Source organism: Serinus canaria, chromosome 5 (genome assembly GCF_022539315.1).
Source record: "Serinus canaria isolate serCan28SL12 chromosome 5, serCan2020, whole genome shotgun sequence".
Classification (NCBI taxonomy): Eukaryota; Metazoa; Chordata; class Aves; order Passeriformes; family Fringillidae; genus Serinus; species Serinus canaria.
Window position 1 is genome coordinate 7,736,247 of NC_066319.1, and position 27,914 is coordinate 7,764,160.

The 27,914-nt window shown below is 41.0% G+C and overlaps 2 protein-coding genes across 3 annotated transcripts in view; one reads left to right on the top strand and one right to left on the bottom strand.

The window, feature by feature from the left end:
• Nucleotides 1–27,914, top strand: part of PPFIA1 (PTPRF interacting protein alpha 1) — a 503,873-nt gene that overhangs the window by 113,313 nt on the left and 362,646 nt on the right. The gene's annotated exons all lie outside the window — the stretch shown is intronic.
• SHANK2 (SH3 and multiple ankyrin repeat domains 2) overlaps nucleotides 1–27,914 on the bottom strand; it is a 259,058-nt gene that overhangs the window by 29,745 nt on the left and 201,399 nt on the right. The window contains exons 17-18 of the mRNA XM_050975060.1: nucleotides 9,160–9,295; nucleotides 7,361–7,441 (exon numbers count right to left, since the gene is read on the bottom strand). Coding sequence (XP_050831017.1) covers nucleotides 7,361–7,441; nucleotides 9,160–9,295 — 217 coding nt within the window. The remainder of the gene's footprint in view (nucleotides 1–7,360; nucleotides 7,442–9,159; nucleotides 9,296–27,914) is intronic.

The following is a 27,914-nucleotide window of genomic DNA, read 5'->3' on the forward strand; positions in this document are numbered from 1 at the left end:
AGACACCTACAGCATTCTCTGGTCTTACACTTAACTCTCACACTTCCACACCGAGGGGAAAAACCAAACAAACTATGAGGAATTATCTAAAAAAATTTATTTTTACTTAGATTAGAAATTAATTAACATGGATATGTGAACATTTGAAGGAAAAAGAAAAAAAAATAGCAGCAAAGGGAGTTTTGAGATGAGGGAGATAAGTCCTTCATCTCCCTGGCTCCTGAAAAAGAGAGAGAACACATTAAAAGTGCTGAAAGAGTTTTCCACTGCCCTAAGTGTGCCATATTGGGAAACACATGCAATTTTAACTGTTCCTCAAGCCCTCATGATTTTGAATTTGTGCTTAAATACTAAATTGATAATATCTGAGCACAGTCACACTCACAGAAACCAATGTATTTAATGTGTCTCTTTGCAAATGCTACAAACCCCACATTTTCTTTAACACTTACAATTCCTTTTCCAACTTCTTTTGTACCATTGTCTTGTTTGGCTGATGCAGAAAGGTTTTGAAAACCTTTTCAATTACAGTCCTGTAGTAAAGAAAAACAAGTATCATGACAGGGCACTACATCCTCAAGAATAAGCTGACAAATTCAAAATAATGACGGTGTAGATGAGAACACCCTTACAGACTCAAGCAGCCTCTACTCAGGATTCCCAGTGTTTCCAAAATGTAAAAGCATCTCATGAAAGGTAAATCCTGGTCTGAAGAAGTCTTTAGTACCAGGAGTTATCTGTTAAGTTTGGATTCTGTGGCACGAGTTGCTAATCAGCATATTGCCAAGTTATTTTTCGTGGAAAACACAGGTTTAGCATTGTTCCCTTTTTGAAACATGCCAATTTTTGGTACATTGCTCTCACAAAGTGTTTTACAAGTACTTATATTATATTATAGCCTAATCCTACACTTACACTGCTGTGGACTCCCCAGGTTACACTACAAGCCATAATATCTGCAGCCTTGCTGCACCAACCACAAATGGGGCTGGCATTTCTTCACAGAGACTTGACAAATTCCACCCAGAGTCACTGCTTTCTGCTCGAGATAAATGACAACCCGATGACAACCTCTTCCTCATTACTACACTGCCACTTCATTAGAATTTCAAATATGTAATGTGAATCAATTACTTACAAGGGATAACCTTCAAGAATTCTTCGTGAAGCCTGATGCCTTTTGCTCTCATCTTCTGAAATAGTGTCTGGCGAAGATCTGGAAACCTTCTTCCTACAGAGAAGCACTGTAGGTGCTGGGGTTATCTCAGGAGCTGCTGTGGTGAGTGCTGTAAAAGTTGCTTTGGTGGTATTCCCATTGTTCCCTGCAGACAAATCTCCATCATCAACTTCACCACAGTGAAATAAAGAAAGTGAGTTTTGAACCCAGATGGCTTTGGGAGTGGTCTCTTCAAACAATACAGAACACTGTGAGCTAATCCACTGCTTGGCATTCATTTATATGTATTTGCTCTGCAATTTCATTGTTTCAGATGCCATTGGAAGGTGCCACCTTTGAAACAATGGACAAGAGGAATGGGATGAAGTGGGAATGCTTATTGCAGACAGAGCTAATAATATCTCTTTTGAATGCCATCAACTGATATTTTTTTCTATTCAAATGCCGGTCAGACTTGATGCCAGGTGACAATATTCTGTGTTGATGATACCACAGTTATTGCGTATCTGTGAGGTAGTGACAGAATTAAACCCTTCAAAGGAGAAAATCCTTTATTTGCAGTTAGTACTGCAGCCCACACCAAAGCCCAAAGACCAGGACCAACACACATACTTTAGCAGTATATGGTATATATCAATATTTTATATTGATTACCATATCAAATCTAAGAACAAAGCACCACCCCAGCTCACATCTGACACCCCCGTGACACTGCCAGCAGATTATTTATTAATGCAGAAGGATTATTTGTCATTTCCATTTCCCTGTGGAAATTTAACCTGCTCTGTTCTTCATTTTGTCCTTTCTCTTAAAGGATTTTATATTAGATATTTTAAAATTCAACACTGTCCACTTGAGCTTTCACTGAAAATCCCAAATTACTCACTAAATCAAACCCATTTCCTGGCAGCAAAGAAAGCTGAGGAGCAGGAAACTTTTAAATCATGTATCTAGACATTTACAGGTCTTAGCTTATGGATGTGTTCCTTAAGGATCATATGATTTTCAAATTCTCCCTCCACAAGGAGTTATTCATAAGTCAAAACAAAAACTAAAGGAAAAGTCATTTAAAACTAAGCTCTCCACCAGCTGCATAAACTTATTATGAACAGAGTTAAATTTTAAGTTTTAAAATGTTAATTTTGAAGCTCTGATACCTATTTTCCCATCATGATGATGAAAATTATGACCTCAAACTTTTCCCTTAATCTTTCATTTTCAGAGTGTTTTCAAACCTTCATTTCAATTTGCTGCACAAATATCCTGGTTATTGTTCAGTATTAATGGAGTCACATTTTAAGTGCTGTCTCCAGCAATTTGCTGCTACAACTCTTGGTTTACACATTGCCATAACTTACTCATACAACTGTTCTTGGAAAACTACGAGGCACAGGAAAGCAGAACACCTCTCCCCCATCCCAGGTATCCCACAAAATCCAGAAAGTAGTTTGGGAACACAACCCTTCCACACACGCATTTCAAGGTTGGAAGCTACCTCTGAGTCAGGCAACTACTGCAAGCAGAAAGTCAGTGGCACAGATGAAGTTAAATTTTAGTTAAATTCATGCTATGTAACTGCAGTAAAATGACAGAACTGCCTATGCCATGCTGCTCCAAACCTAAGGATTTTATCACCTTTTTAGACACAAATACCCTATCTTCTATCCTGAATATCAAAAAATATGTCCTGTCCTGCCTTTCCCCTGCTTTCCCAATGAACCAGAACCCATTTCCAGAGATAATCAACAAGACCAGTCAGACAAGAACCACAGAAGCCATTATTGTTATCTTAATGCCTCCCTCATCTCTGACCCAGAAAACTGAATTCGTGGTTGACAGAAGACTCTACACAACAACAGAAAGATTTTTTTTTTATATGCTGCCAAAAAATATTTTTCAGTAGCACTGTGATTTATTCTGTTCTACTCTCTGAATGGAGAATGGCGAATATCCCTAGCTGGAACCTCTGGTAATCACCTGAAAGGAGGTCAAGAAAGAGCAGGAAAATAAAGAGTGGAAAATAACCCAATTCCATCCTATTAAATGTCAAAAAGGAAAAGCTTCCCTGATGAGAGAAGACACTGCCTACAGCCTAGATTTCCTTTCCATGACACTGAACCTCATCCAAGAGCAGGACACAGCCTGTTTTTCACCAGCTACCACCCAGGGGCTCAGGGAAGTGGGAGACTCTTCCTTGGGCCAGGCTCCATGAGAACGTGGAAATGAACAGCCCCTGCTCGGGAGAGCTCACAATCTAGGGAAGCAAAATGACGTACAGGAGCATGGAAAAAGTACAGCTCAACACAAACAAACTCTCTGTACACAGAAATACATTCATGAAAACTATTAAAATAGCACTGCTATTTCTACCTGCCCCCCTGCCTCGCCATCAGTGCTGGGATGATTGCTCACTGGGGATCTAGGGAAGGTGGGTCTTTGGGAGAGATTTCAAGGAGAAGGTGGTAGGTGGCCTCATGAATCAGTCCAGGGAGGGCACTCCATGCATACAGGACAGCGTGGAAGATGTTCTACCAGACAGAGCAGCATTTCTGAGGGTGAGAAGCTCAGGTGTGGTGTGCAAGATCCCTGATTCCTGAGCCAGACACAGTGTGGGCATGGGGAAACGTGTGGCTGTTGGGGACACGAGCGGGGTCACTAATGTGGGACTGCACTGGGGGTCACTGGCCACTAATTCTCTGTGGCTGCCAGTCAGCACAGGAACTGTGAGGAGATGAGATGGAAGGGGTTGGAGAAGAGTCGGGTACAGAGAAGGAAAAAAAAGGCAAGGTGAAGGTAAGGAGACAAAAGGAAGAAATGCAGGGGATATTTTAAAATGTGGTCTTCTGTTTGAGTTTCTTAATGTGTTTGCAATTTATCAACTAAATAACTAAAAAACATATACAATAATTAATGTACATTTGACACCATAAAATAAACTGGACCATATGCCAACATTTACATTGTTATTATCCTTCACTATGGAAAGGTGAGAAACAGGTTAAACAAGAGACAAAATGCTTCCCCTTACCCTTCTTCTTCCGTACTGAAGCTTGGAAATAGAAAGGGAAGGAACTGTGAATCAATTCTGAAGGTAATTTTTTATATGCTAAATCCTCGTCTGTCATTTTGAATGCAAACATTATCCTTCCCTCTAAGATGCCAGTCTCTCCCTGCTCACCTCTGCTAAACAGGTATCTCTCAAACCACGGTAGATAAAATCTGCTTTTGCCAAGCTGTTTATCAGGGTTTATGAGGAGTTTCTCCCCTGCAGTTATTAGGGATACATGCAGAATTTTTTTTCTAAGTTCTTTTTTAAAAGCAGTAATCGGGGCAACTTATTGATACCAGGGCTGTCAAACTATGACAACATCAGGCATTCCCAAATCTTTGCAGATTGAAATGGAAAGGAATCATTAGCACACTGCCATCTTTTGGATTAATTAATTTGAAAGAGAACAGCTCAGATGGTCTGCTCTGTATTGTGAAGAACAGAATAGCTCAAAACATGTCAATAAAACTGTAAGTAGGGTTCAGAGCCAGGCAAAGGAAGTGTCTCTAATGACTGCAAGATGGATAAGTAAAAAAAAAAAAATATTACATTTACCTTAGCTAGAAGATATTACAAAACTATGCATTCTAAGGGAAAACAAATGGGGAGTGTCTATTTACATTTTTCTTCTACTACATAACAAGGGACATTCAATAAAATTAAAGGCATCACATTCAAAACCAATAAAAAGGAAATACATCTGTACACAGCACATAATTAGCCCGTGGGATTCTTTGTCACGAGACATTATTGAGACCACGAGCTTCTCCAGTTCAGGAAAAAGGGTTACACATAGGTATTGATGAGAACATCCACAGTGCTCTTTTATAGGTTCTTCCTATTTGGTTTGCACATATATGGCATGAAAGGAATGCTCATTCATTAGAGAGTTTAATGGCTATAAAAATGTGGGTGTTCTCATAGCTCTCACAGATGTCCAATATACACAAATACATAGAGGGATATATAAATTATAGATAAATACACACATACAAGCTGTGTTTTATGTCAGGAGACAACTTTTAACTGATGATAGGGAGAACACTTTCCCTGTGGAAGCTTGTTCAGTTGCTGTGCAGTTTTAGAATTCTTGTCCCTTCTGATAATAGCCCTTTTCAGGACAAATATGAAAATAGGTAGACCACAGATGTTATTTGGAACAGCAGTCACATTGTTTGCTAGGGTGGCAAATGTACTGAGTCTCACAGAAGTGGCATTTACAGACTTTTTTAGGAAGAAAGCAAATTTCTGCCGCTACTACAACTTTCCTAGGGCACAAACACCTCTGGAACACGGTGCGGGACTATTTCTCAGAACAGAAAATTTCTGCCACTGCAATGTCTGTCCCATCTGGATAAAGGCATGAATGGGAAATGTGCTTAAAAATGGGAATTTGTCCCATGGCTGCTTGTTAAAGGAGTTGCAGTGGTTTCTGCCACTTGGTGAGGACAAACAGCAGAGCAAGGGCCATAGCTTGAGCAGGGGAGTGGGAAAGCTAAAATATGATGCTCTCCACTGGGGACATTACTATTAACAAGCTATTCTCCTCTTGGAAAGTGCTGCTTCTGCTTTAAGATCAATATCTCCTGTGGAGGATTGAAAAGTCAGAGAAATAGAAGAATATCCTCAGCTTGAAAGCAATTGGTAGAAGAGGATAACAAAGGGGCAAAAATGGTGCTTAAGAATTGCTGTCCCCTTGGGAAAGGTGGTTGATAAACCAGCAAAGTTTTAGAAGCTCTCAGGACTCCATGAAAGAAAAGCAAATGGAAAACACCCAGACCCACAAAGTGTGCTGCAGAAATAATATTTTACATTTTAATCCTGGAAGAAAAATGATGGAGCATTCACAAGCTGATGACACCTTGAGTTAAGCTCCTAAACTTCCTTGTACATAAAAACCAAATTATCTGAGACTTGCTGGAGCTAAATAATCAGACTAGGGTGGTCTTTTTTGGTCTTCATTTGGTTGTTAGACCATGGAGAAGACACTACCTACATCAGCACCACTTTGCTGGGAGACTTCCACTGGAGTTACGTGACTTGGCTCACTAAAGGATGGATGGGGTCCATCTGCCCCAAAAACCACTGACTTACAGGGAAAAAAGGGGCCACAAAGCTATGATTCCTTCCAGTTGGCCTTCAGATGAGTCCATGTCAGGAAAACCCCAAGATCATAAAATTAAGCTTTTAATTGTAGAATTACATGGAAAAATGGTTTTATTGTGCGGATTATTATCATCTATTACTCTGCAGTGAGGGATGTGGTTTGGTTTTATACCCATTTCTCACTTGCTAAACACTCTGTTATACTGTTATAGCCACGTAGAAATATGCACTGGGCTTTTCTCATTTGATATGTGATTTATTCATATTTCCATGTCTTAGTCTAGTTGCAGAAATTCTACCTTTTAATGACCTAACAGATTAAAACCAGGAAGCAAAGGACAATTACCTTCCTCATTTCTAGAAAATGAATATAAATTCCTGAAGAATTATGCATCTCTAGAATGTGGATGATCAAGCAAAGGAATCTACAACCACATTTCTCAAAACTAGCAAATAAAAGACTGAATGCTCAATAATTTTTATTACCAACAGTGAGAGGAATTAAGTTTATATCATGCACAGAAGTCAAAGTGATATCATAATATGCACTTTTTCAGATCAAATGAAACAAGTTGAAGCTGCTTTAACACTGTCAGCTTTTAATAACAGCTTCTTGCAGCTTACCTTTATCCACTAATGAGAGGCCACAGAAATTTAAAATAAAACAATATTAGATGAACTGAAAATTTAGAAAGCAAAGCTAACAAAACATGATACAGCATTATTTTCTTTTTTTATTTTCTTTTTTCTTGGTTTTTTTTTTTTTTTGGTAGATGTGCCAAACTTTGATGATGCATAAAATGTATCAACATTCCCTTGCGCAGCAGTAAAGGCACAAGTCTCCACAAAAATCATTCATGCGAGTCATGCACATTTTGAACTCTCCAAAGATGCAGCATTCTTAAAACCTCCTCTGCTCTAGACACTGTACACAGTGCAGCTCCCTTCATCAATTTCACATAGAGACATATAGATAGATATTTACATCTCCACCAAGCCAGCATGCTTGCCAAAAAACACTTTCTTACCAAGCTCTTCAAGCTCTGAGGTCATGGACTTAGAGCGCAGGGTCAGTGCAGTGGTTGGAGCTCGCTTAGGAGGTGGTGGGGCTGTGCATGAACAGAAAAACACACAAGTGTCAGCCAAAACACACCCTCTGGAAGCCCTGTGCTCACAGCCACAATTCCATAGCCATTTAAAAGAATAAGCTCCATGAAATAAGGAGAGAATAAATACCTACATGTGGAGGAAAAAGCCCTGAGATGCTTTTCATGGACTGAATTTCTCCACTGTTTCTGGCTCTAGCGTAGGTTGCTTGACACATCCGCAAGCTTTTATGTAACAGGATACATAGAAACATTTAAAGCTAAATAACTGAGCACTTCTGTTTCCCAGCAGGAAAAGGACTTTCTAGAGAAAGGACTTCACAGCAGTGGTGCCCCTTCTGAGAAATATGCAGGGCTAAAACCTCCTGGTCACCAGCCAATCTCTGGCAGATTAATTTAATCTTTGAGGAAACTGTTCAATCTAAGAAATACAGGACCTGAACTGTTAAGGTTACTCTAAGGGAAATGGGTGATCCTCAGAATAAATAAGGTCTTGAGATATCCAGTCAATAATCTAGCACAGAAACTTCCATCTCTGCTTTAGTGTCCTGGTAACAAATATTTCTGCTGGTCAGAAAAGATCATCTCATTCCAACCCCTCTGCCACAGGCAGGGGCACCTTCCACTGTCCCAGGCTGCTCAAAGTCCCATCCATCCTGGCCCTGGGCACTCACAGGAGTGGGGTGGCCACAGCTTCTCTGGACACCCTGTGCCAGGCCTCACCACCCTCACAGTAAAGAATTTCTCACTAATATTAACCCTAAACCTGCTGCCTTTCAGTTTAAAGCACTGCCTCCTGTCCTGTCACTACATTTAAGGTCAATATGATAAATACCAAAAGGCAGAGGCAAAAAGGTTTAAAATGTGTGAACAGTATTTCCATCAAGCCAAAAATAATGCAGGACCATGCTGGGACATGATTTAGTTTAATACAGCCTTTTCCTTCCACCCCACAAGCTGGGGTCTCACTCTTTTTTGCTTTTTAATAATTATTATTTTTAATAAGCAGTGGAGGTGAAAAACACTTCCAGCACAGAGAGAAAGTTTTAATTTCGTGGAGCAGGAGGGATCCTGCAGTGCCAGCTCCTCACCTGCCCCCGTGCTGAAGAGCCAGGTGTGTGTGTGAGAACCCAGGGGACTGTGGGAGGAACAGGAACTTTCAGCAATGTGCTGCAGCTGCAAGGAGCACCAGTGAGCAGCAGCAATCTTTCCTGCTTAATGATAATTATGAGGGCCTAATGACTTCCCAGCATAGCTGGGAAACCAAACTCTGGGGCATCTAAGGTGAAGGAAACAGTGCAAATTCTTTTTTTGTTTCCTCTTTTTTTGGGGGTGAAGTTTTCATGGGTGGGCGAGAAACACTGCTAAACTATCCCCATTTCAAGTACATTTGAAATTAATAAAGTATCATCTCTTCTTAGTGCTTTTCCTCTCTCACCACTGCAAGAAATTTTATTACATGATCCTCAAACATATACATGTGAAAAACTCTTTATAAAGATTAATGCCAAGCATGATGAGAGAATATTACTCTTTTGGCCACATGTTAATGTCTAACCCAACAGAATTAAATCCCTCCAAATTAAACAAGAACAGGCCATTTCAAGTTTGAGAAGCAAAGTCTAATAAATCAGAATTTAGAAAACAGAAATTTCATGTCCATACTTGGTTTTCTGTGAAGGAAGAGCAGAAGAGTCCATTAGGAAGAGAGAAAAATGTACCTTTCTTCCTTGCTGTGTCATCTGGATCAAGATTCCTGGTTACTGTGACAACCTTCAGCACGAGGTGATTGCCCCCCTGTCGAATCATGTTCACCACCTGCCTGTGGCCAACTTTCACTACATTCTCATTGTTAACCTGCACAGAAAGGAAGGAGTCTTTCAGTCCAAAATGCAGAAAATTTTTGTTCTATCATTTTGATAAAAAGAACGTGGAAGGAACAGATAGAAACAGAATTTTTAGTTACTACCTTGTCATGAAATACGTATTTAAGGAACAGTGCATAGCTGACATGATGACCAGAAAATAAAGCTACTCCTTAGGGAAATTCACATCTAATAAATTCAACCAAATCCTGCCCTTCACATATTTCATTTACAGTGACTAGAATTTTTCTTCTGTAAGTTTTTGGAAGGATCTCCTGTTTTGGAAGCAAAGGCAACAGGGCCATAGGAGGCCCAAAGAGTGTCCATGGAAAAAGAAGAGTTAAATACATGAAGCCCTGAGCAGTTATTGTGGTTATGCCAATTAAACTTCAAACTGCACTGCAACACTTAGCTTAGAAAAAAAATTAAATCTATTTATATATATATATATGTATATGTATATACTCTCAGTAATTTCTAGTGCTAAATCATCCTTTTTGCTGGATTTGTCTTTCCATATTATCAATTAATAGACATTGAAGAAAGCAGAGGCATAAAAACTGTAAATATGCGCGGCTAAAAGTAATTTATTTATTCATTCAATCTATAAGGAGTCACTGAAAGTTATCTGAAATTTGAATGATGACAACATGTAAGACTGAAGTGCTGCCTGTGCTATTTGAACATAAAAGATATTGAGGAATGGAGGAAGAGCTGCTGCCAGGATACATGCTGGGAAGTTGATCTCTCTCCAAAATTCCACTGACTCAGTAATATTTCACTGAGATCACTCAATGCCTCCCAAAATGAACAGTCATTTTCAAAGTAAGTGTTTTTAGCCTCCTCTATTTATTCTGTCAGGCTGGGCATCTCACACTCAGAAGGATTTACAGTTCAGAGAAGAGTCTCTCATTAAATATTATTGCTGTTAAGCAGAACAAACAGCACGAACTGCCCCATTTCTACTTGAAATCATTTTTCCATCCATTGTCTGGAAGGAAAACCTTCCCTTTCTTCAGGCTTCAGCTGAGCCAAATGAGCTGAGCATTTTAATGAACCAGTGCATTGGTAAAGCATCTTTTCAGCAGAGTGCTGCAGTGGGGAGCCTCCAGGACGAGCTGTGTGCTCAGTGCCTGAGCTCAGGGTGCTTTTGGAGATGCTTTTTTGGTTGCATGCACTGTGATGTAGGTGGAACACATGCTGAACATCCAGACCTGTTGAGCAGGCAAAGATGAAGTTCTCTCATTCTGTAGGTGGAGGGTATAAAAGAATATTGATTTAAATAGGACTCTTGCTGGTTTGCTTTATTTTACACCTCCTTAGCATCTGGTATTTAATTCCAAGAGATATTTATTTAGCTGGACCAATGGCATCCAAATTTAATCTGTCTAAAATACTGAAGCAAACAGCGTTATCCATTTACTTCTGAATTCATTCCAGTATTAAAGCCTCAAACAGGTAATTCTTTTCCACAGGAAAAAAAAAATCATGTAATTAAGAATTATGGAATGCATCCACTCTATTTTTACTGGAAATAAATTTCAGCTTGGAAGCCAGTAAGGATTACCATGTAATCCGTAATGCTGTCAAAAAATAGAGCCCTCCAAATAAATCAAAAGTCAATATTAATCAAACACATGTACACTTCACTAGTGTAAAGTGATAAATGTGTAATATGATAAACAGCTTATGCAGCATCCCATCTGTTCCCATCGTTCTGTGCAATGATATTTAACATTTAGAGCAGGAGCAAATATATACAACACATTTTTTTAAAGCTGCCTCAGAAACAGAACCTGTAAATGACTGTTTATAGCAGCTTTGTTGAAAAGGCACAGTTACAAAAGCTGGGACTGAAAATAAATAAAATAAAAATATTGATAGGAGAGCTGGAGGTTCTTTAACTCAGAGTCCTATGGAAATACTAGACAACAAAAGAATCATGGGACCAGCAGAGCAGAACCTCGTCTTCACAGTCTTTAGCACCTCAGGGGGGTAAAACTGGAGCATGATTACATAGAAAGAACTTGGGAATTGTCAACAGCTTATAAATGACATTATTTCTTTTACTCTTCTTCAATATTTCATCCAGAAGCCAAATGTCTGCAAGAGGGGTTGTTAAGCAGTGAGACCCCAGAGTTCAACCAGGTTTGTCTGACAGTTTTAGTTTGATTTATTCAGCAAAACTTTTCCAGGTGAGAGTAATTTGAGACAAATCTCTCTCCACTTCTACTTCAAGCTTTGGCAAGGAGGAGTCTGTAAACCAGTAAAGCAGGTATCTATTCCAACTGTGCCAATTCATTTCATAATCAACTGTGTTCTCTGTATGAAATGTAATCCCACTCTTTAAAACAACTCAAAAACCACTTTTTGTTTTAGCAGCTAGGTGTTTGGAAGGAAGCTCTAGAAACAAAGAATAAAGTTGTTTTGCAGGCACAAATTTGTCTTTCCCTCTTTTTCAACCCAATCTTTTTGCATATTTTCTGCAATCTTTCACAGCAAAACCTGAGGTTCTTATTTTCCTTCTACAATTCCACAAAACGTTTTTCTGCCATATCCTTGGTAAATAAGTGAAAATAGATAATAGAAATAGACATGTGAGGAGGTGGGTCTATGCTGCATCAATGAAATCTGGTCATGCACGAAACAAAATGTAAGGAAAACTGTCCTTTGGGACACCTCACAATTTCAACAACTCTCCTGTATCCTCTCTGGACTCTTGGGAAAAGCCTCAGAATTCTGTATGCTTGAAAATCATCCTTTATTATGATCTGCTTACAGGGCAGTGGGATGGAGATTACTTTGAGAGAATGAATTGATGAAGTAATATGATCTCATGAATGTCTTTAAAAATAGTCTAAACAGGCTGGATAAAAACATTTTTTTCCCTTGAAATGCAGTCATGCAATAGGTTGAAAAATAATATAATATAGTACAATATAATAAAATGTAATATAATACACTACAATACAATACAATATAATATAATAGCAAAATAACCTGGACATTATAAGCTAGCAGATGCATGAGTTAGAACACATTCACCAGAGCAGCCTTCCCTTAGGAAGGTGCAAAAGAAAAAAAATAACCACTACCAGAGAAGGAGACTTTTGAAGACTTTGTTCTATTAATTAAGAAAAAAAAAAGGATTAAAAAAATATTGATTTCTTCAATGCATCATTCTAATCCTTCCATTACCAAAACATTCCCTCAGTGGGAAAGGCAGTCAATCATTTTTAACAGCAATGAAGTAGACAGAACTCCATCGTTATGCTTGGGATGCCCATTGCAGAATGCTTGAAGTTGGGAATCACATCCTCCCAGAAAAAGCTTCTCAGAAGCTCTTCCTTATCCACTGAACTACTTGGAAAAAAAACCCCAACAAACCCCCAAACCCGTTACACACACTTACAACCCCCTGCCTACACACTTTTTAAAATTCACCCTTTTTGATAAATATTTCACACACACAAACCCAATCACAATTTGTACCAGCGAAAATAAATAGCTCCCAAGTGATTTTGCAGGCTCAAATGATGCTTCTGCATTTCAAGTAACCACAGAGCTGTGCACGTGGCACTGCCTGTCAGCAGCCAGTAAGAGTTTCCCATCTGGAGACTCAAATGTGAGAGGAAGAAAGACACAGTGACCCAGAGACTTTTGGGGAAGTTATTTGTGCTCTCAGTGTACCCACAGTGCCAACCCAGGGGTCACCCACTGAAAACCAGCAAGGGGTTGTGGTGTTTGTGGCCATACTGGGATGGGCTGGAGCAGCATTTAGCACAAACCAGCACAAATGTCCCAGATTTGCACCTGACAAGCATATTTAGCGTCAAAAACTATATTATTTTGTCCTCTAAATTCATTCTAAAGCTGGATTTAACGGGCTCATGGACAGCACAAGGGTACATAGTGAATCCAGAAAGGCTTCTGTGAAAGTAAGTTTGAGCAAATTTGTTGGCAGCATACTTCTTATTGAGTATCCCAGGAAAGGCCTGAATGCAAAAATAACCACAGATCCAAAGGAGGAGGCAAGTCAAAAAGGTCCAAAGCCAAAAGATGCTTTGGTGTAATGACATTTAATGTGGTCACAAAATGCACTTCACCACAAATGATATCAAGATTCACTGTCTCAAAAGGCTTGCACATGACTTTAACCTGTGTCTTAGATTAAAATAGAAAGTAATAATATAACATATAAATGAGTCCCATAATGGGAATTAATTTATTAATTTGTGTCTGCAAACCCAATTATTCCCACCCCACCACAGAAGCTTAAATAGAGAGAAGTAAATGGCTTCAGTCCACCAGGCTCCAACCATTCATTTATTTCAACAGTTTCTGAAAGAGGTCTTGAAGAGTCTCTGGAAAATTCCTGAAGATTTTCTAATACAAATGGGAAGTTTGTTTACATTCTGATCTCCCACATAAACATCACTGATTCTCACAGGTGTTTGACCATATCCCATTTAATCTACTTTGGTGTAAAAGATGCTTCAGAGGCTTCATGCACTCTGTTGATCTAAAAGGTGCTTTAAAAAGAAAAAAAACCCAAACAACAAAAAGCTTCACAGAAGCAGGGATACAAGGATGTGGAAATTCCAGCTGAATCTTCATTAATGATGTTTTTGCAGTAATCCACTTGTTCATAGATTTGCCTGCCCTGGTGGCCTTACTGCCTGGCATAATATAAAGATGAAGCCAGTGAGCATGGAATTGGACTAGGTGATCAAAGGAGGCAACTTCCCACCTGAATCCTGTCATTTATGGGGTTTCTCCAGAAGAAGAAATATTGTAAGGAAGTATTTGACAATACTCAGGAAGCCTCCCAGAAAAAAAGGACATATGAATTAAGGGAAAAACACCAAAATCATTTGTAGCCTTGCTACAGTATAAATGTCTTGGCATCAACTCCTATATCGGGGCACACAAGCAAGAGATAAGATGTCTGAAAGAAAACACCCTGTGGAGAGACAATGTGCTGAAGTTTTGGATTCCATCCTGTCACCACATTTGCCCCTGTTTGCACATGAGGAACGTTGTGCCTTCTTTGCTGCAGCTCCCGTGGCAAAGGGAGATGTCACTGCCTGGTGCTTGCTCTGGGTGAGGGCAGCAGGACAGGCTGGAGCCTGGTGGAGCCTGGGATCTGCAGGGCTGTTCCAACCAGGCAAAGACTTTTCCCTGGGCTGATCCAGCAGTGGCAAAAACGCTGGAGGATGTGGTCTCTGCCTGGAGACAGCAGAGCTGTCGAGGAAGGGCTCAGCCACTTCATCCCCACGAGTCGCACCAAAGCTGCAGTTGCACTCAGGAACATCTATTTCTGAGAGAGGCACTGGAAGGAAGAGGCATCTCAGATCATAAACTCCAGACTCCTTGGTTGTCATGGCAACTGCATCACAAAATTTGTTTCTTAACATTTAGCCAAGCTCCATCTTGGAACTTCTCAGTTTTCTTGTCCCTGCTATTCCTGTTAGGCCCAGAACCTCTGAGAAGAAGTGCTTTTTTTGTAATTTCTGTCCTGGGTGTAACCAGTTTGTATTATTTTTTTTCCTGTGTAAAGCTACCAAAAGCATAAATAGACTTTATTTTCCCCTTACTTTCCCAGCATTCCACAAACATATGTGGGAGTAATGTTCTGCCTTGGTTAAACACATGTTTTAATAATATGGCAAAGTTGGAAACGTGAATGGAGTGTAACAGCTGTAAGTCCTTCAAAGACCTTTTAAATTTTTTTTAATGTGTCTAACTTTACTCAAACCAGCCTATAAAGATGGTCATACACTCATCTCTGTTTCACCCACCTAGGACTGGCCCCATGCCAGTGTCTGACCTCCCTCAAGGGAAATGCACAACTTGTTTTCTTCTAGTAAGTACAAACTCACTGGATTAGTTTGGGATCAAACCAATACCCCAAAATAGCAGCAGCTATTTTGGGGTATTGGTTTGATCCCAAACTAATCCAGTAATACCCCATAAAAGCAGCAGCTGGGTTAAGGGCTGGTTTTCCTCTCCTATCCATGGCATGACTTAAAAGTCAAAACTGTGTTAAATTAGCACCCTTATCTAAAATTTTGGATTTTGCATACTTATATCTAACCTGAAAGTTGTTGCAAGTAAGTGACTTCCATCCTCAGGAGACTACACAGAACATTTAAACATCACTCAATTCCTTGGATCCTGTCCTATTAAAAATAATGGTCTCCATTAATTAGTACCTGTTCCTGTTTTGAATCCTTTGGTTTAAGTCACATTTCATTGGAGAGGTTCAATTAACTTTATTGCAGTTGATTGAACTGCAGTGTTCTGCAATCAATTAAGTGGCACTTAAGATGAATTTGTCCAATGTCTGCCAGGTGCAAGAGGTGGCAGCTTTTCATGTTTAAACTTCTCCCAGGGAAAAAATATCCAATGAGCTGTGCACATCTGTTTTGCTTCTTTTTTCCTTAAAATAAACTCACTAAAGATAAGTCGATAACTATTTTTTTCCCCACATTCCAATGCTCAAAAAAAAATGTACTAGTCTGAAATTCAGTGAAATGAAAACAAAGTTTGCAGTGCAACAGAGAGTACCTTTACATTATTCATCTTGTGAACATGCCTCTGATATTGAATTTGTTCTCATAGCCTATAAATTATGGTACATAGACAGCACCAAAAATAGGGTACCAAAAATAGCAAACTAGAGGTCACCCATATGGTAAAGAAACCTCTCTAGCATGTCTGCCCTTCACAGATGAAAGCATGCACGAAAATCCAATGCTTAACCACTGCAACCAGAGCTGCTTCCATCTCATTCCCCTGGTACATCCAGTCATCCTCCTCTGCTGGGGGTTGCTCCAAGGGAAAGGGAAAGGGAAAGGGAAAGGGAAAGGGAAAGGGAAAGGGAAAGGGAAAGGGAAAGGGAAAGGGAAAGGGAAAGGGAAAGGGAAAGGGAAAGGGACCCAAGCTGCTCATTCAAGCAGTTGGAAAACAAACTCCCATCCCTCCATGCTCCTCTGCTGGCCAGTCACCCACATCCCAGTTTGCTGCTCCCTCTGCACAGTCGCTGATGCTTCACAAGGCTCTTCTGATAAACTGACTCCAGAAGGAAAAAATAATCAAACTTGAGAAGATAATTTTGGTCTGGAACACAGACTGTCACTGTGATCTGAGAGCTGGGCCAGCTCAGGGCAGGTGGAGCTGGTCTGCTCTGACGACGAGTTTTAGATGAGCCTCCTTTCGGCCCCTGTTGCCTGTGTCTGCTCCTCTGGGACAACTCCTCCAGGGCAGCAGGAAGAACAGGATCCCCTTTGGGCAGAGTGCATTTCCAAGGCAGGCCCATGCCTGGAGCAGCTCCATCCCCTCCTGTGCTGCTGTGTGGGACAGGGAGCAGAGGGAGCTGAGGCAGCATTGCCATTCCCGCTGTGCCCTGGGAACAGCGCCCACCTGCACACCCTGCCCCCAAAGGGATGAATGTTTCAGACCCCCATGAAACAATTCCCACCCCAACGCTGGAGGAAAACAGGAGGCTGTGTTCCACCCTAAAAATATCATAGTTCTTCAAATGGGGAGTTGCAGTGCTGTTATGCAAGCACTGGGAGGACAATGGATCTTTATTTGAATTCTGAATGAACCACTTGATAAGTATTTACAGGAGGTAGAAGCTCTCAGGCTGAGCCCTTCTATTTTTAAAGCTGTGCATACCTACACTAAAGACCATTAGGCAGAGAATTCTAAAATATAGATCAAAATATAGATCTCTTTATAAGCATTAATAATACAGCCCAATATTCATTTACATTAGGTAAGCACCCTAAGTCAGGCAACACAATTTAAAATTAAACCCTGTACATGGGATATAAACTGCCAGGTTTTGTACATTTCAATGATTTTCTGTTAAAACCTTCCCAGCGATTACACAGATATATTGACAGAAAGTGTTGTCATCATGTGTTGATAATCTATATTTCCTCCTCCCACATACAGTCACTTTCCAGAAAATGCATCTGCTCTAAGAACAATATTTTAAAAAATGTATTGCTCATGCATCCCTCTTTATGCAGGAAAGCCTAATCTTAGAGCAGATGGAGATAATTCTTTCTTAAAGCCATGTTAGTTTTAACAAGGCTGCCTTAAACTTGGAATCCCTTGGAAATTTAATTTGGAGGCCATGGGAACGAGGACTGAAGTCTGGGCCTGAGGAGTGTCTAAGCACATACAGAGTAATCAAACTCACATAAAAAAATGGTTTCTGTGTTAGATGAGAACGAAGAAATACCCATCAGTCAGCTGCTGATATGTGAGTGTCCTATTTCAATTTAGAAAATTTCTGATTGCACCAACCATACTACAGCTTTGTGTGTGTTTAATGTCAGACTTCCCAAATTGAAGATAAACCCCAAAAAGAGATACCAGTGGTGGGGTCATTGCACAGCACAGTTACATGGAAATGCTTAGTTTAAAACAACCTCAAAAGAGAATCCAAATCTATAGGCACAATTGTAATGTGAAACAGACAGGAGACACAAATTCCGTGTTACACAACATTAACTCAACAAAAGCAACCAAAGACAACTTTCACAGCTCTTTTTAAAGAAAACAAACTTGTTTATAAGAGCAACTTCATTAATTCATAATAAGGCTTTTTGTTACCACTTCAAACACGTTCTAATTTACTTACTCTCCACACAGAATAACCACTTTTTATCTTCTCAAGCAAGAGTACAAGTGCAAAAAGCTCCTCTGTTAAGAGGGAATGATTTATTTTGGTGAGTGAAGCAGCATCAGAGGAGGATAACAGCAGATTCCTCAGAGCATTTTGTCATAGCGAATAAGAATCATCAACGAACTTTTCATTAGGTTTGATTTTATTTGTAAATAATTTGGAAATAAAAATCTATTTTGGGATGATCTGATGACTCACAGAGCACGAGGCAATTTCCTGCCCTTTAAAGAGGCCCCACCTTGGCTACAGAGAGCGCCAGCCCCGAGGGAACACCCTCCCAGCAAAAGGCAGAAGCAGCAGAGCAAGGCTTTGCCTTCTGCACTGCTCCCAGCCCACAGCAGCCAGAGATGCTGCAGCCTCTCCTTCGGGGGCATTTGCTCCACAGTCTGGTCCTGTATCCAAACAAAGCTTTGGAAACTCCTTTGGAGACACTTCCTGCCTTCCAGTGGCCAGAAGGAAGCCAAAGCTGTCACCTGCTTCCTTTCAGCGCCTGGAGCCAGCAGCACCATGGTCAGCTGGGGGATGCTGGGGGTGGGTCTGAGCTGTTACACACTGGCATTTCATTTCATTTCCCTCAACAGCTGCACAACCTCGTGCCAACAGAGCAGCTCAGCAGAAGAGCCTTGGGGAGATAAGCATGCCCCAAACCTGAGCACAGGCACCAAAGAGAGGGAGACAATGCCAAAGAAAGCCTAAGCAACAACAACATAACACGATTTTCAGTCAGAAAGCAGCAGCTTCATTTCTACCAACAGTAATTTTAGAATCACTAGAAAAGATGTCCAAAATCACAATTTTGCAGACTTGTTCTCCGGCCGCCTAAATTTTCTCTGCAACGCAATTCCCAAAATTAACAAACAGCGAAGCCCCACTGAGTTTGATTCTATGCAAAATATTTAGGAATGTGAACTAGGTCTTAAGCAAACAAGGAAAGATCAGAAAAATAACATCGTTTGTTAAGAACAGAAAGAGACGGGGGTGCCCCCCACCAAAGGGCAGAAATGCTATGTGCTTCCAAAACTAAGGCAGGGAAACTTTGATTTAAACATAAATCCCTTATAATTCAAATTAATTTGTATCTGAGTGTTATAGAATGGAGTTTAAATGTTAACCAAGCTCCTAGGCAAAGGTTTAAATCTTGGAGGCACTATAGAAAGAGCTAATGTTTCCCAATATTGCCAAAAGCTGTGTCAGGGAGACTTGAATACTGCCCTTGATGGACAGGTTCAGGGAGACCCAGGAGCCCAAATTCCCAAGGTGCTCAGCAACCTGCATCCCCCTTCTCAGGAAATGAAACCACCCAAGGTGTTGGAATGACTCCTGTGAGCACCTCATGTGCCAAAACTTCGTCCTAAATCCCTATCTCAGGGAGTGCCAGGGACAGCAATGCAGATGGAATGTCACCCACCTCATCCAGCCCCTCCTGAGCACTGACCCTCTGCTGGGCTACTAAATCCTGCTTGGCCAGCCCCTCCAAGGGCACTCCCACTGCAGGATTTGGGAAGCAGCAAAGGCTGGGGACTGTTTCCAGGGACTGGGTGGGCGCAGCTGCCTTGCTTTGGAGCCTGACTCCATCTGTGTGACAGCACATTGCTCCCTGCCAGCGGCCACACATCCCAGAGAACCTGCAACACTTGAATTTCCCAGCCTATGTGAATTCTACATGCTGCAGATAAACCTGGGAAAAAGAATTTTGCCTTTTGCCAAACATGCAGCAGGTAACCCTTTCTGGAGGTTACCAATTTCATTTCACAGCTAGCAGGAGCAATTCCTTTAGTGCCACATTGCTCACATCGCTTTCCCACCTCACATGGAGACAGAACTATGATGAAAAGGAGGCACACTCACAGCTCTAATGTATAAATTTTAGATGACTTTAAGGTAGTGATTGATTCTCCTTGAGTGCCATCCTCTTTTTTATGTCAGCCTCTGAGCTCTTTGCCTAATTGCCCAAATTGCAGTAGCATCACATCTGATTTCTCTCCAAATACCTTGACCTAAATCAGCTTTGTCCCAGTTACTGGCATTGACAAGTCTGGCAATGGTAGAGGGATAATTTCAGTGCATCCTAATATGCTTTTTATTGATTTCCAGGTGGGTTTTTTTTAGACTACAAGGAAGACAGCCATTAAAGACATGATTTAGATTCTGGAGTCTGACTGAGGCAACATAAAAGCTTCAGCTCTAGGAAACATTCTACAAAGCAATCTTAGTGTGTGCTACTCCTACTACTGTGTCCCCCAAATCCTGCACAGGCAGCACTCCTGGAAGTGCCCAAATCCAGGGCAGAATATCTTCTGCCACTGGCTTTGATTGCTGCATGACTGTCAGCCTTCAGAGCATTTTCCTGCAGAATGCAAGGAATGCCTGATCCACGACCAAAGCTCCCGAGAGTCTCTGAAATTAAAACTATTTTTAACCACCCTAAATATATGCTGTCTGAAATAGTTAAGGGAGCCATTGTTGCTAATACATAGTTCCTTTCATACACATATAGAATACATGCTTATCACCCAGAGCACATTCCTTACTGAGGGAGCACAATTTTGTCCAGAGGAATGGAGAGAAATGTAGGTGTGTGCACTAGAGGCACTAGAAATAACTCTGCTAAAGGCTTGGGAACAGCAAAAGGCTGGGGGGTTCCGAGGCAGCACTTTGAAAACAAATCAATCAATCAATCAGGTGGACAAAAAGATGCCATTAATTAGTCCTGATTTTTAAGTGGGGAAGAGCAGCTCTTATCTGATCGAGACTTTACCGACTCCATCAAATGGCCAATGTTGGTACAACAGGCAAGGGCTACTTAAAAATAAAACACAAAGACAAAGGGCTGGGAAAATCATCCTTTTAAGCACAAATGGACTCCAATTTAAATGTTTCCTTAGCAGAAAACTTTAAAGCATTTTGCTTATGTCTACATGGCAGTTTTTTCTCAGAAGGAGAAAGAATTTCCTTCTTGCTCAGAAGGAAAGGGCTGGAAGTTTTATGCTCCTGGAGAGACTGAATGTCATTGTTTAATTCAGGAATTGGCTGCATCCAACACTGGAAAAACTAAGTTGTAAAATTCACTTTCGTATGCCAAAGTTAGAGCAAATAATTCGGGTTTCCTCATTTCTGTGCTATTCCTGTGGGCCTAGTGGCTGTTTGTTTGGGAATTTCTGATCTCTGTGGACATTCAAGTCCAGAGTTATTTTCAAAGAGAAAAGAAGAGAATGTCTCACAGAGCAGTACTTAGAAATTGAGGATATGGAAGAAAGTAGCAGCAACTCTCTGGAAAGTTTTCCTGCATCTATGGCATAGGCATGTGTAGGAAGTTGTGTGGATGCAAGAACTCTAAAAACAGACATTTTGTCACTTTGGTTAGAGATCAAAGACCTAGAAAACAGGATGCAGCCTCCTCAAAGTATCAGATTCTCAAGTTACTATCTAATATATTTCCATCATTGCTCAAAAATAAGTAATTTTATCATAAAATCCCAGCACCATAGGATGGTTTGGGATGGAAGAGACCTTTACAGTCCAAGCTCTCCTGCCTTGGGCATGGACATCCTTCAGTAGGTTCAGGAGTTCCTTCCCACAAACCCAAACCTTAGGACAGAAGCAAAGAAATGTCTCTGTTGCACATAAAATTAAGCAAATTTACTGGAAATTTAGAAACCAAGCCAAGATTGCATCTTAGAACTCTATCATTACCTATCTGAACCAAGATTAAACTGATAATAGCTCCAGAATAGGCAGGATCTTGGGGTTAGTTGCTTAGCAATTGAAACTTCTCTTTCAGAATCCAAAGGAGGCCTAACGGCACCTTTTGTGATTATAACTTGAAGTTTTCCTTCCTGACAGTGCAGCTGTGATGTTCTTAGCTACAAATCAATCACCTAAACCTTTACTTTATTTTGATAACACAGCTCCTGCTATGCATGGGAAATATATTCCTGTCTGCCTGGATTCTGAGCTCTAAGAGCATTTCTTCAGAACCCTAATTTGGTGCCATTAAAGTCTATTCCCACTGAGGGTGGCTCAGCTTTTCTGCACTGAGACACTTTACAAATTCCAGATCACCCTTGCCAGGCAGGAATATGACAAATACAAATCTTTCTCACCCACTTCAGTAAGATCAACTAAATAATCAGGGAAACAAGGATGGAGCAAGAATTAGGATCTCATTCATCCTTTAACTATGGAAAAGGTTTCTGATAACACTGAGGAGTTAAGCCACTAACAAAGCATAACTCAGAACTAGGACAGAGCCTGTTTTCTTTAGCCAGGAAGGCACATGCCCAAACAAGAGAGTGAAATGGATAAATTTTACAAGCCAAGAATAAACAGGAAGGATGGGTTGCAGGCTTGATAAGAAATCAAGGTTAGTTTCCTCCACCTGGAAAAGTGATCTTTCAATTTTCAAGCCAGTGTGGTCCAAGTCATATATTTTATGTTTTTGCTTCTTGTTTTGCCTTCTAAGAAGGAGATGCAGTATAATTTTTAATTTTTTATTCAGGCCTGGAGTACTGAATTCATCACAGCACCAACCAAAACATTAGCAAAGTTCTCTTAAATATTTCCATTGTGAAATCCTAGTTATCAACTGTGGCTTCAATTGCCTTCTTTGCTCCTGTTTTTGCTTTCCCTGGAAAAGTGACATTCATTTTGCCTTGGAGCATGTGCTGCTTTTATATTTTCCTCTTCATGCCTTTGAAAATGAGGACCACCTCTTTACAAAGATCATGGGCAGCTTCTCACTCCCTGCTACTGCAGCATGGCCCACCTTGGGTTAATTTGGGTTAATGAAGAATGCCCTCACTTTACTATGCATAACTGGATTTATTTCTCCATTTTTTTTTTTTTTTTTTTTTTTTTTTTTGGGCCTCACCCCAGGGTTATCACATAATTTATCAAGAAGAGATGAAGTATTTTGTTTGACATAGGCTGCAGCCCATCTGGAAGGTTGCAGGAGATGTAATGTGGCCGAGAGCAATTATTTCATCCCGCACCGGGACAGCCAGCAAGAAGCAGCAAACAACAACAAAAACCTCACTGTGAATTATATAGGTGCAGAACTTTCACTGTAAAAGCTGGATTTGTTAAAAGCTTCCTAGATAATACTTAGTCACAGAAAGAATAAACTCTGGTTACTTATTTCCTTCCCTTTGTCATGCAGCAAGACACAGATTAAAAAGACAGACACAGGGAAGCCAGGCACTTTGAGGGTTTGCCAGTATTTTGATTAGTGACCAAAGTCACCAAACTGCACTTTGTCTTGTATTTTATGTAAGAATAAGGATGAGTCATGCAAGACTAAAATAAACACCTTCTTAAGCAGCCTTGCTAATAATAGCTGCTACATCTTTAGTCCTCCCCAGCTGAAACTACTCTATTACTAAAGCAGTAGTATGGAGCAGAGCATGCTCAGGGAGGAATTCTACCTCTGCTGCTTGCACCTTCCTATCTGATGGTATCAAAACAGACAACTCAGGGCAGACACTTCCTCTGGGCTTATGTGGCACAGTTTGGCAGCAGGGAGGGCTGTGTGGGTGGCTGCTGTGAACATAAGAACCTGCTGGAAAGTTCTGCTGGGTCTGATGGAGCCAATGGCAGGATGGACTCCATGCTGGCCGTGGCCAAGCCCGCCAGCAATGGTGGGAGCACCTGAGTGAGAAAAAGGGAGAGAAAAAGCTCTGCAGGCCCCCAAGTCAGGGGAGGAGGAGAGGCAGGAGGTGCTCCAGATGCCAGAGGCACTGTGTCCCTGCAGCCCATGGAGGTCCACAGGGAAGCAGAGATTCAGCTGCAGCACGTGGAGGAGCCCAGGGGAGGCTGTGACCCCCCAGAAGTCTCCTGCAATGCTGCAGGAGATCTGTGCTGGAGTGATCTGTTCCTGAAGGACTCACCCCAAGGAAGGGACCCATGCTGGGGCTGTCTGGGAAGAACTGCAGCCCCTGGGAAGGACTGATGCTGGAGAAGTTCATGGAGGATTCTCTTCCCCTCTCTGGAGCAGGGAGAGTGTGTTAGGAGTCCACTGAGGAGGAAGGAGCACCAATGACCAGATGTGATGGACTGGCCATGGCCCCCAGTCCCCATCCCAGTGTGCCACTGTGGGGGAAAATCAGGAGGAAGCTGAGCCTGGCAAGAAGGGAAGGAGTTTTAAGATCTGTTTTATATTTCTCATTACCCCAACTTGAGCTGTTTTAAATTAAATTAATTTTTATCCAAATCAAGGTTGTTTTGCCAGTGACAGTATCTGGTGAGTGATCTCTCCCTGTCTTTATCACAGCCCAGGGTATTTTCTCTCCCTGAAACACTAGTACATCCATGAACTCTGCATGCCACTGATACCAGAGGGAAGCCAATTTCTGACTAGAAAACAGGAATACTTCCTATTCCTAAACCATAAATCATGTCTGCAAGCTATTCTGTACAAAGAGAAAATATTTTCAACGAATGCATCCCATAATAAACACATGAATTATATTATATGACACTTCGAGGAAACTATTAAACCATTACATGTCTTTCAGGAGTCATCGGGTAGGAAGGAGTTTAACCATTTTTACACAGAAAATTCAAAAATTAGCTATTTCTCAAGTGCAGAAGACTACCCAGGGAACACCAGCCAAGGAAAAAAACCCTTCCACAGCACAGCAAAGCTCAGTAAACCCAAGGAAAGGAAAACTTCCCTGAGTTACAACTGCACCATGAGGAACTCTTTCCACTTATCCCAACAGACAGGCTCTTCCTGCTTGAATGTACCTCAGCTAACTGCACTGGATTTATGTTTCCCTGGAATTAAACAGTTTTCAGGTGCTCTCAAGCCTTCCAACCTCTCCACAACAACAATCACCTCCAGTTCTTTCACCTGAGCAGTTAAAACAGCAGCTGAACAATGAGCCTGATATACTGCTGGTTATCCTTTGAGACATTACAGACAAGAACCTTTTTCTGGGTTGGATCAGCCCTCTGTACAGGGAAGACTTATCCCAGTTAGAACCAACCTCTGCAGCAGAGCTGTTTTATTTCAAGATGGTCAGAATGATGATTTTTTTTTTTTAAGCACATTTGATAATTGTTCAAGGGGGGAGAGCAATTTTTAGAAAAACTAGAGAATGCCCTGCAGGTTCAACACAACTGATCTTTCATTTACAAGCCTCAAACTGTCAGGTCACTGAATATTGTCCTTCAAAACTGACAACCACGTCTGGCTCCTATTAGAAAAACATTGTTGATGGCTTCTCCAAGACTTAAAAACCCCATTTAGCTTCTCATTTCCTCTGTGAAGTTCTTTTAATTGCGTAGCCAAACTTGGAAAGGCCAAACAACAACAGATCCTTCCATGGCTCTCACAGTCCTCTGGCATTAGGAAGATATGTCATTTGTGTTTAATCAGACACCAAAGGAACTTAATCTTGCTTCTTGGGCACTTCTGAATTATTTCTGGCAAAGAGAGGCATTGAGATTACAAAGGGAATAGTCCTGGCAGCAGGAGCAGTTTCTCTTTAAACCATGCTCCCCCTCTCACATTCCAAGTTTCCATATATTTATATAAAACTTTATTCTCCTAAGTTAATGAACTAAGTCAGTGCATTGAATTAATGGGTTATTAGAAACTTTTTCACAATATGAGTCTGGATCACGTGGCAGTATTCCAGTGGAGCACTACCAGGTGTGCTCTGAGGGAAGTCTGCAGGTCTGCTCTCAGGAAGGCACCTGCATGGCAGAAAGGAGTGGGGATTGTCTCCCTGGCCTTGCCTTCCCCAATGGCCCCCCAGCACACCGTATGTTCCCCACACAGTATCCCAGATGGATGCTTAAGGGGTTCATTAATTCCTCAAACCCAGATTTCTGAGCGTCTGGACACCTTTGTAAAATAGGGAGGGAGAAGTAAGAGCCAAAAAAAAAAAAAAAAAATTGGGGGAAAGGGAGTTAAATTAAGATGTATGCAGGGATGGTGGGGAGCAGCTCTGAGATCCTTCCTTTGGATCCAGGGCTCCAGGACTGTCTCATTCCATTGAAATAATTATCTGTACACAAATGACATTTTAAACACAGCTTCACTCTTGTGACACCAGGCACAACTGTGGAGGCTTTGCTTTGCTCAGAGCTGCAGACTGCATTAGTCATAACATCACTTAACCTTTAAAGGAGCAAATCCATGGCCCACTAACATTTTTGGAGGGAAAATTTTCATAACATCCCAACAGCCAGAACAATCCATCAGGGCCTCTCCAGGTCTCCTTTTTGCTTTATTCTTTTGAGGCACCACTGTCTGCTTTGTCATCCTGGCATTTTTCTCCTGCCTCAACACAAGGTTGTGACGGATAATATTCATTCCCTCCCTCCCTGGGTGTGGGGTCAGATTAATGCTGCAGGGAAGGTCTAAGGAGAGATGAATGGGGTCCTGCAAACACTTCTTTCAGGACCTGTGCTCAAATCCTGCTGCATTGGGAGGTGGAGCCTGAGAAGATCATGATGCAAGTTGTCCAACAGAGGTGGAAACGAGCTGAAAAACCTAGGAGGAATAAGCCATCAAGCCAAGAGCCTCCCCTGATGTACAGCCCCACATGGAACACAGAAGTACCTCTAGTCTTCCTCATGCAAATGAATTGAAAGCTGCACTTCAAGAAAAAAACCACAAATTTTTTGGAATGTAAGGAAAAATTCCCTTGGTAGATGGCAGGAAAAGAGAGCAAAATTTGTAATGCAGATTTCTGCCTCCTTCTATTGTCATGTAAAATTTTGCTGGTGCTATGTGACCTCTTTTCCAGCTCTTCTGTGGAAGAACAGATGGAAGTCATGTGAAAAACATGGAAGGGAACAGCACAGTCTTGTACCCCTCTGAGAACAACAAACAAGTGGTAGAAATTGAAATATTTTCTTTCCTTTGCAATGATTTTTTAATAGATCTTTCCTCAGATACACCCTTTCCCCCACATCCTCTGTAACTGATAAACCAAAGGAGACAGCTTTCATTAGAACATTCCCTAAATTTCCTTAATATTTTTTTTGCCTTGTCACTGACCCAGTGATAAAAGGCTCTGACATTTTACATTGAGGAAGGCACAGATGATCTATAATCCATTTTAACCTCTCTCTCTGCAGCATCTGGACAATTATTATCCATATTAGAAGCCTCTGGAGACAAAGAACTAACAGAACGTATATAATCCATGAAAAATAACAAAAATACCTATCCTCTGAAGTATTTATCCAGAATTTTGTAAAGTCTGTGGCTCTGAAAGATGAAAAACATGTGAGAGATCATCCATTCCAGAAGAACATCTCAAGATGTTCATGGGGGAATAGCTTCAAGCTGACATTGCGTGGGCTCAGATTGGATATTGGGAAGAAATCCTTCCCTGTGAGGGTGGGGAGCCCTGGCACAGGTTGCCCAGAGAAGCTGTGGCTGCCCCTGGATCCCTGGAAATGTCCAAGGCCAGGTTGGACCTCACTGATGTGAGCCTGTTGTGGATCCAGGAGGATTTATCACCCTTTTCCTGCTTGTCCTGCTTATCCTGCATCACATGGATTCATCTGATCAAAACCTTCAGCTATTTCTGACCTGATTTTGATGAGTGATCCTGTCTCTGCCCTAAAAATGCCAGTGGTGGTGCTCCTTTCATCTGAAGCAGTGAGATAACTTCATTAATAACTCAGCATGATGTCATCCCTACATTCCCTCTGCCTATATCATTTTCAGACCCTTGTGATCTAAATTTTCTTCTAAGTCTGGCCCCTACTTTTGAAAAAAACCACAACAAATATTTTCTGCAAAAGGTTGAAAATTTTTTACAGTTATTTCTCTTTCAGCTCCCCAGACTTTGAAGTAGAAGAGGCTAGAGGGGAAATCAAAATTATTTTTTGAAAATCCAGCCCTTAGAACCTGCAGATAAAATATAAGATACATAATATATATATA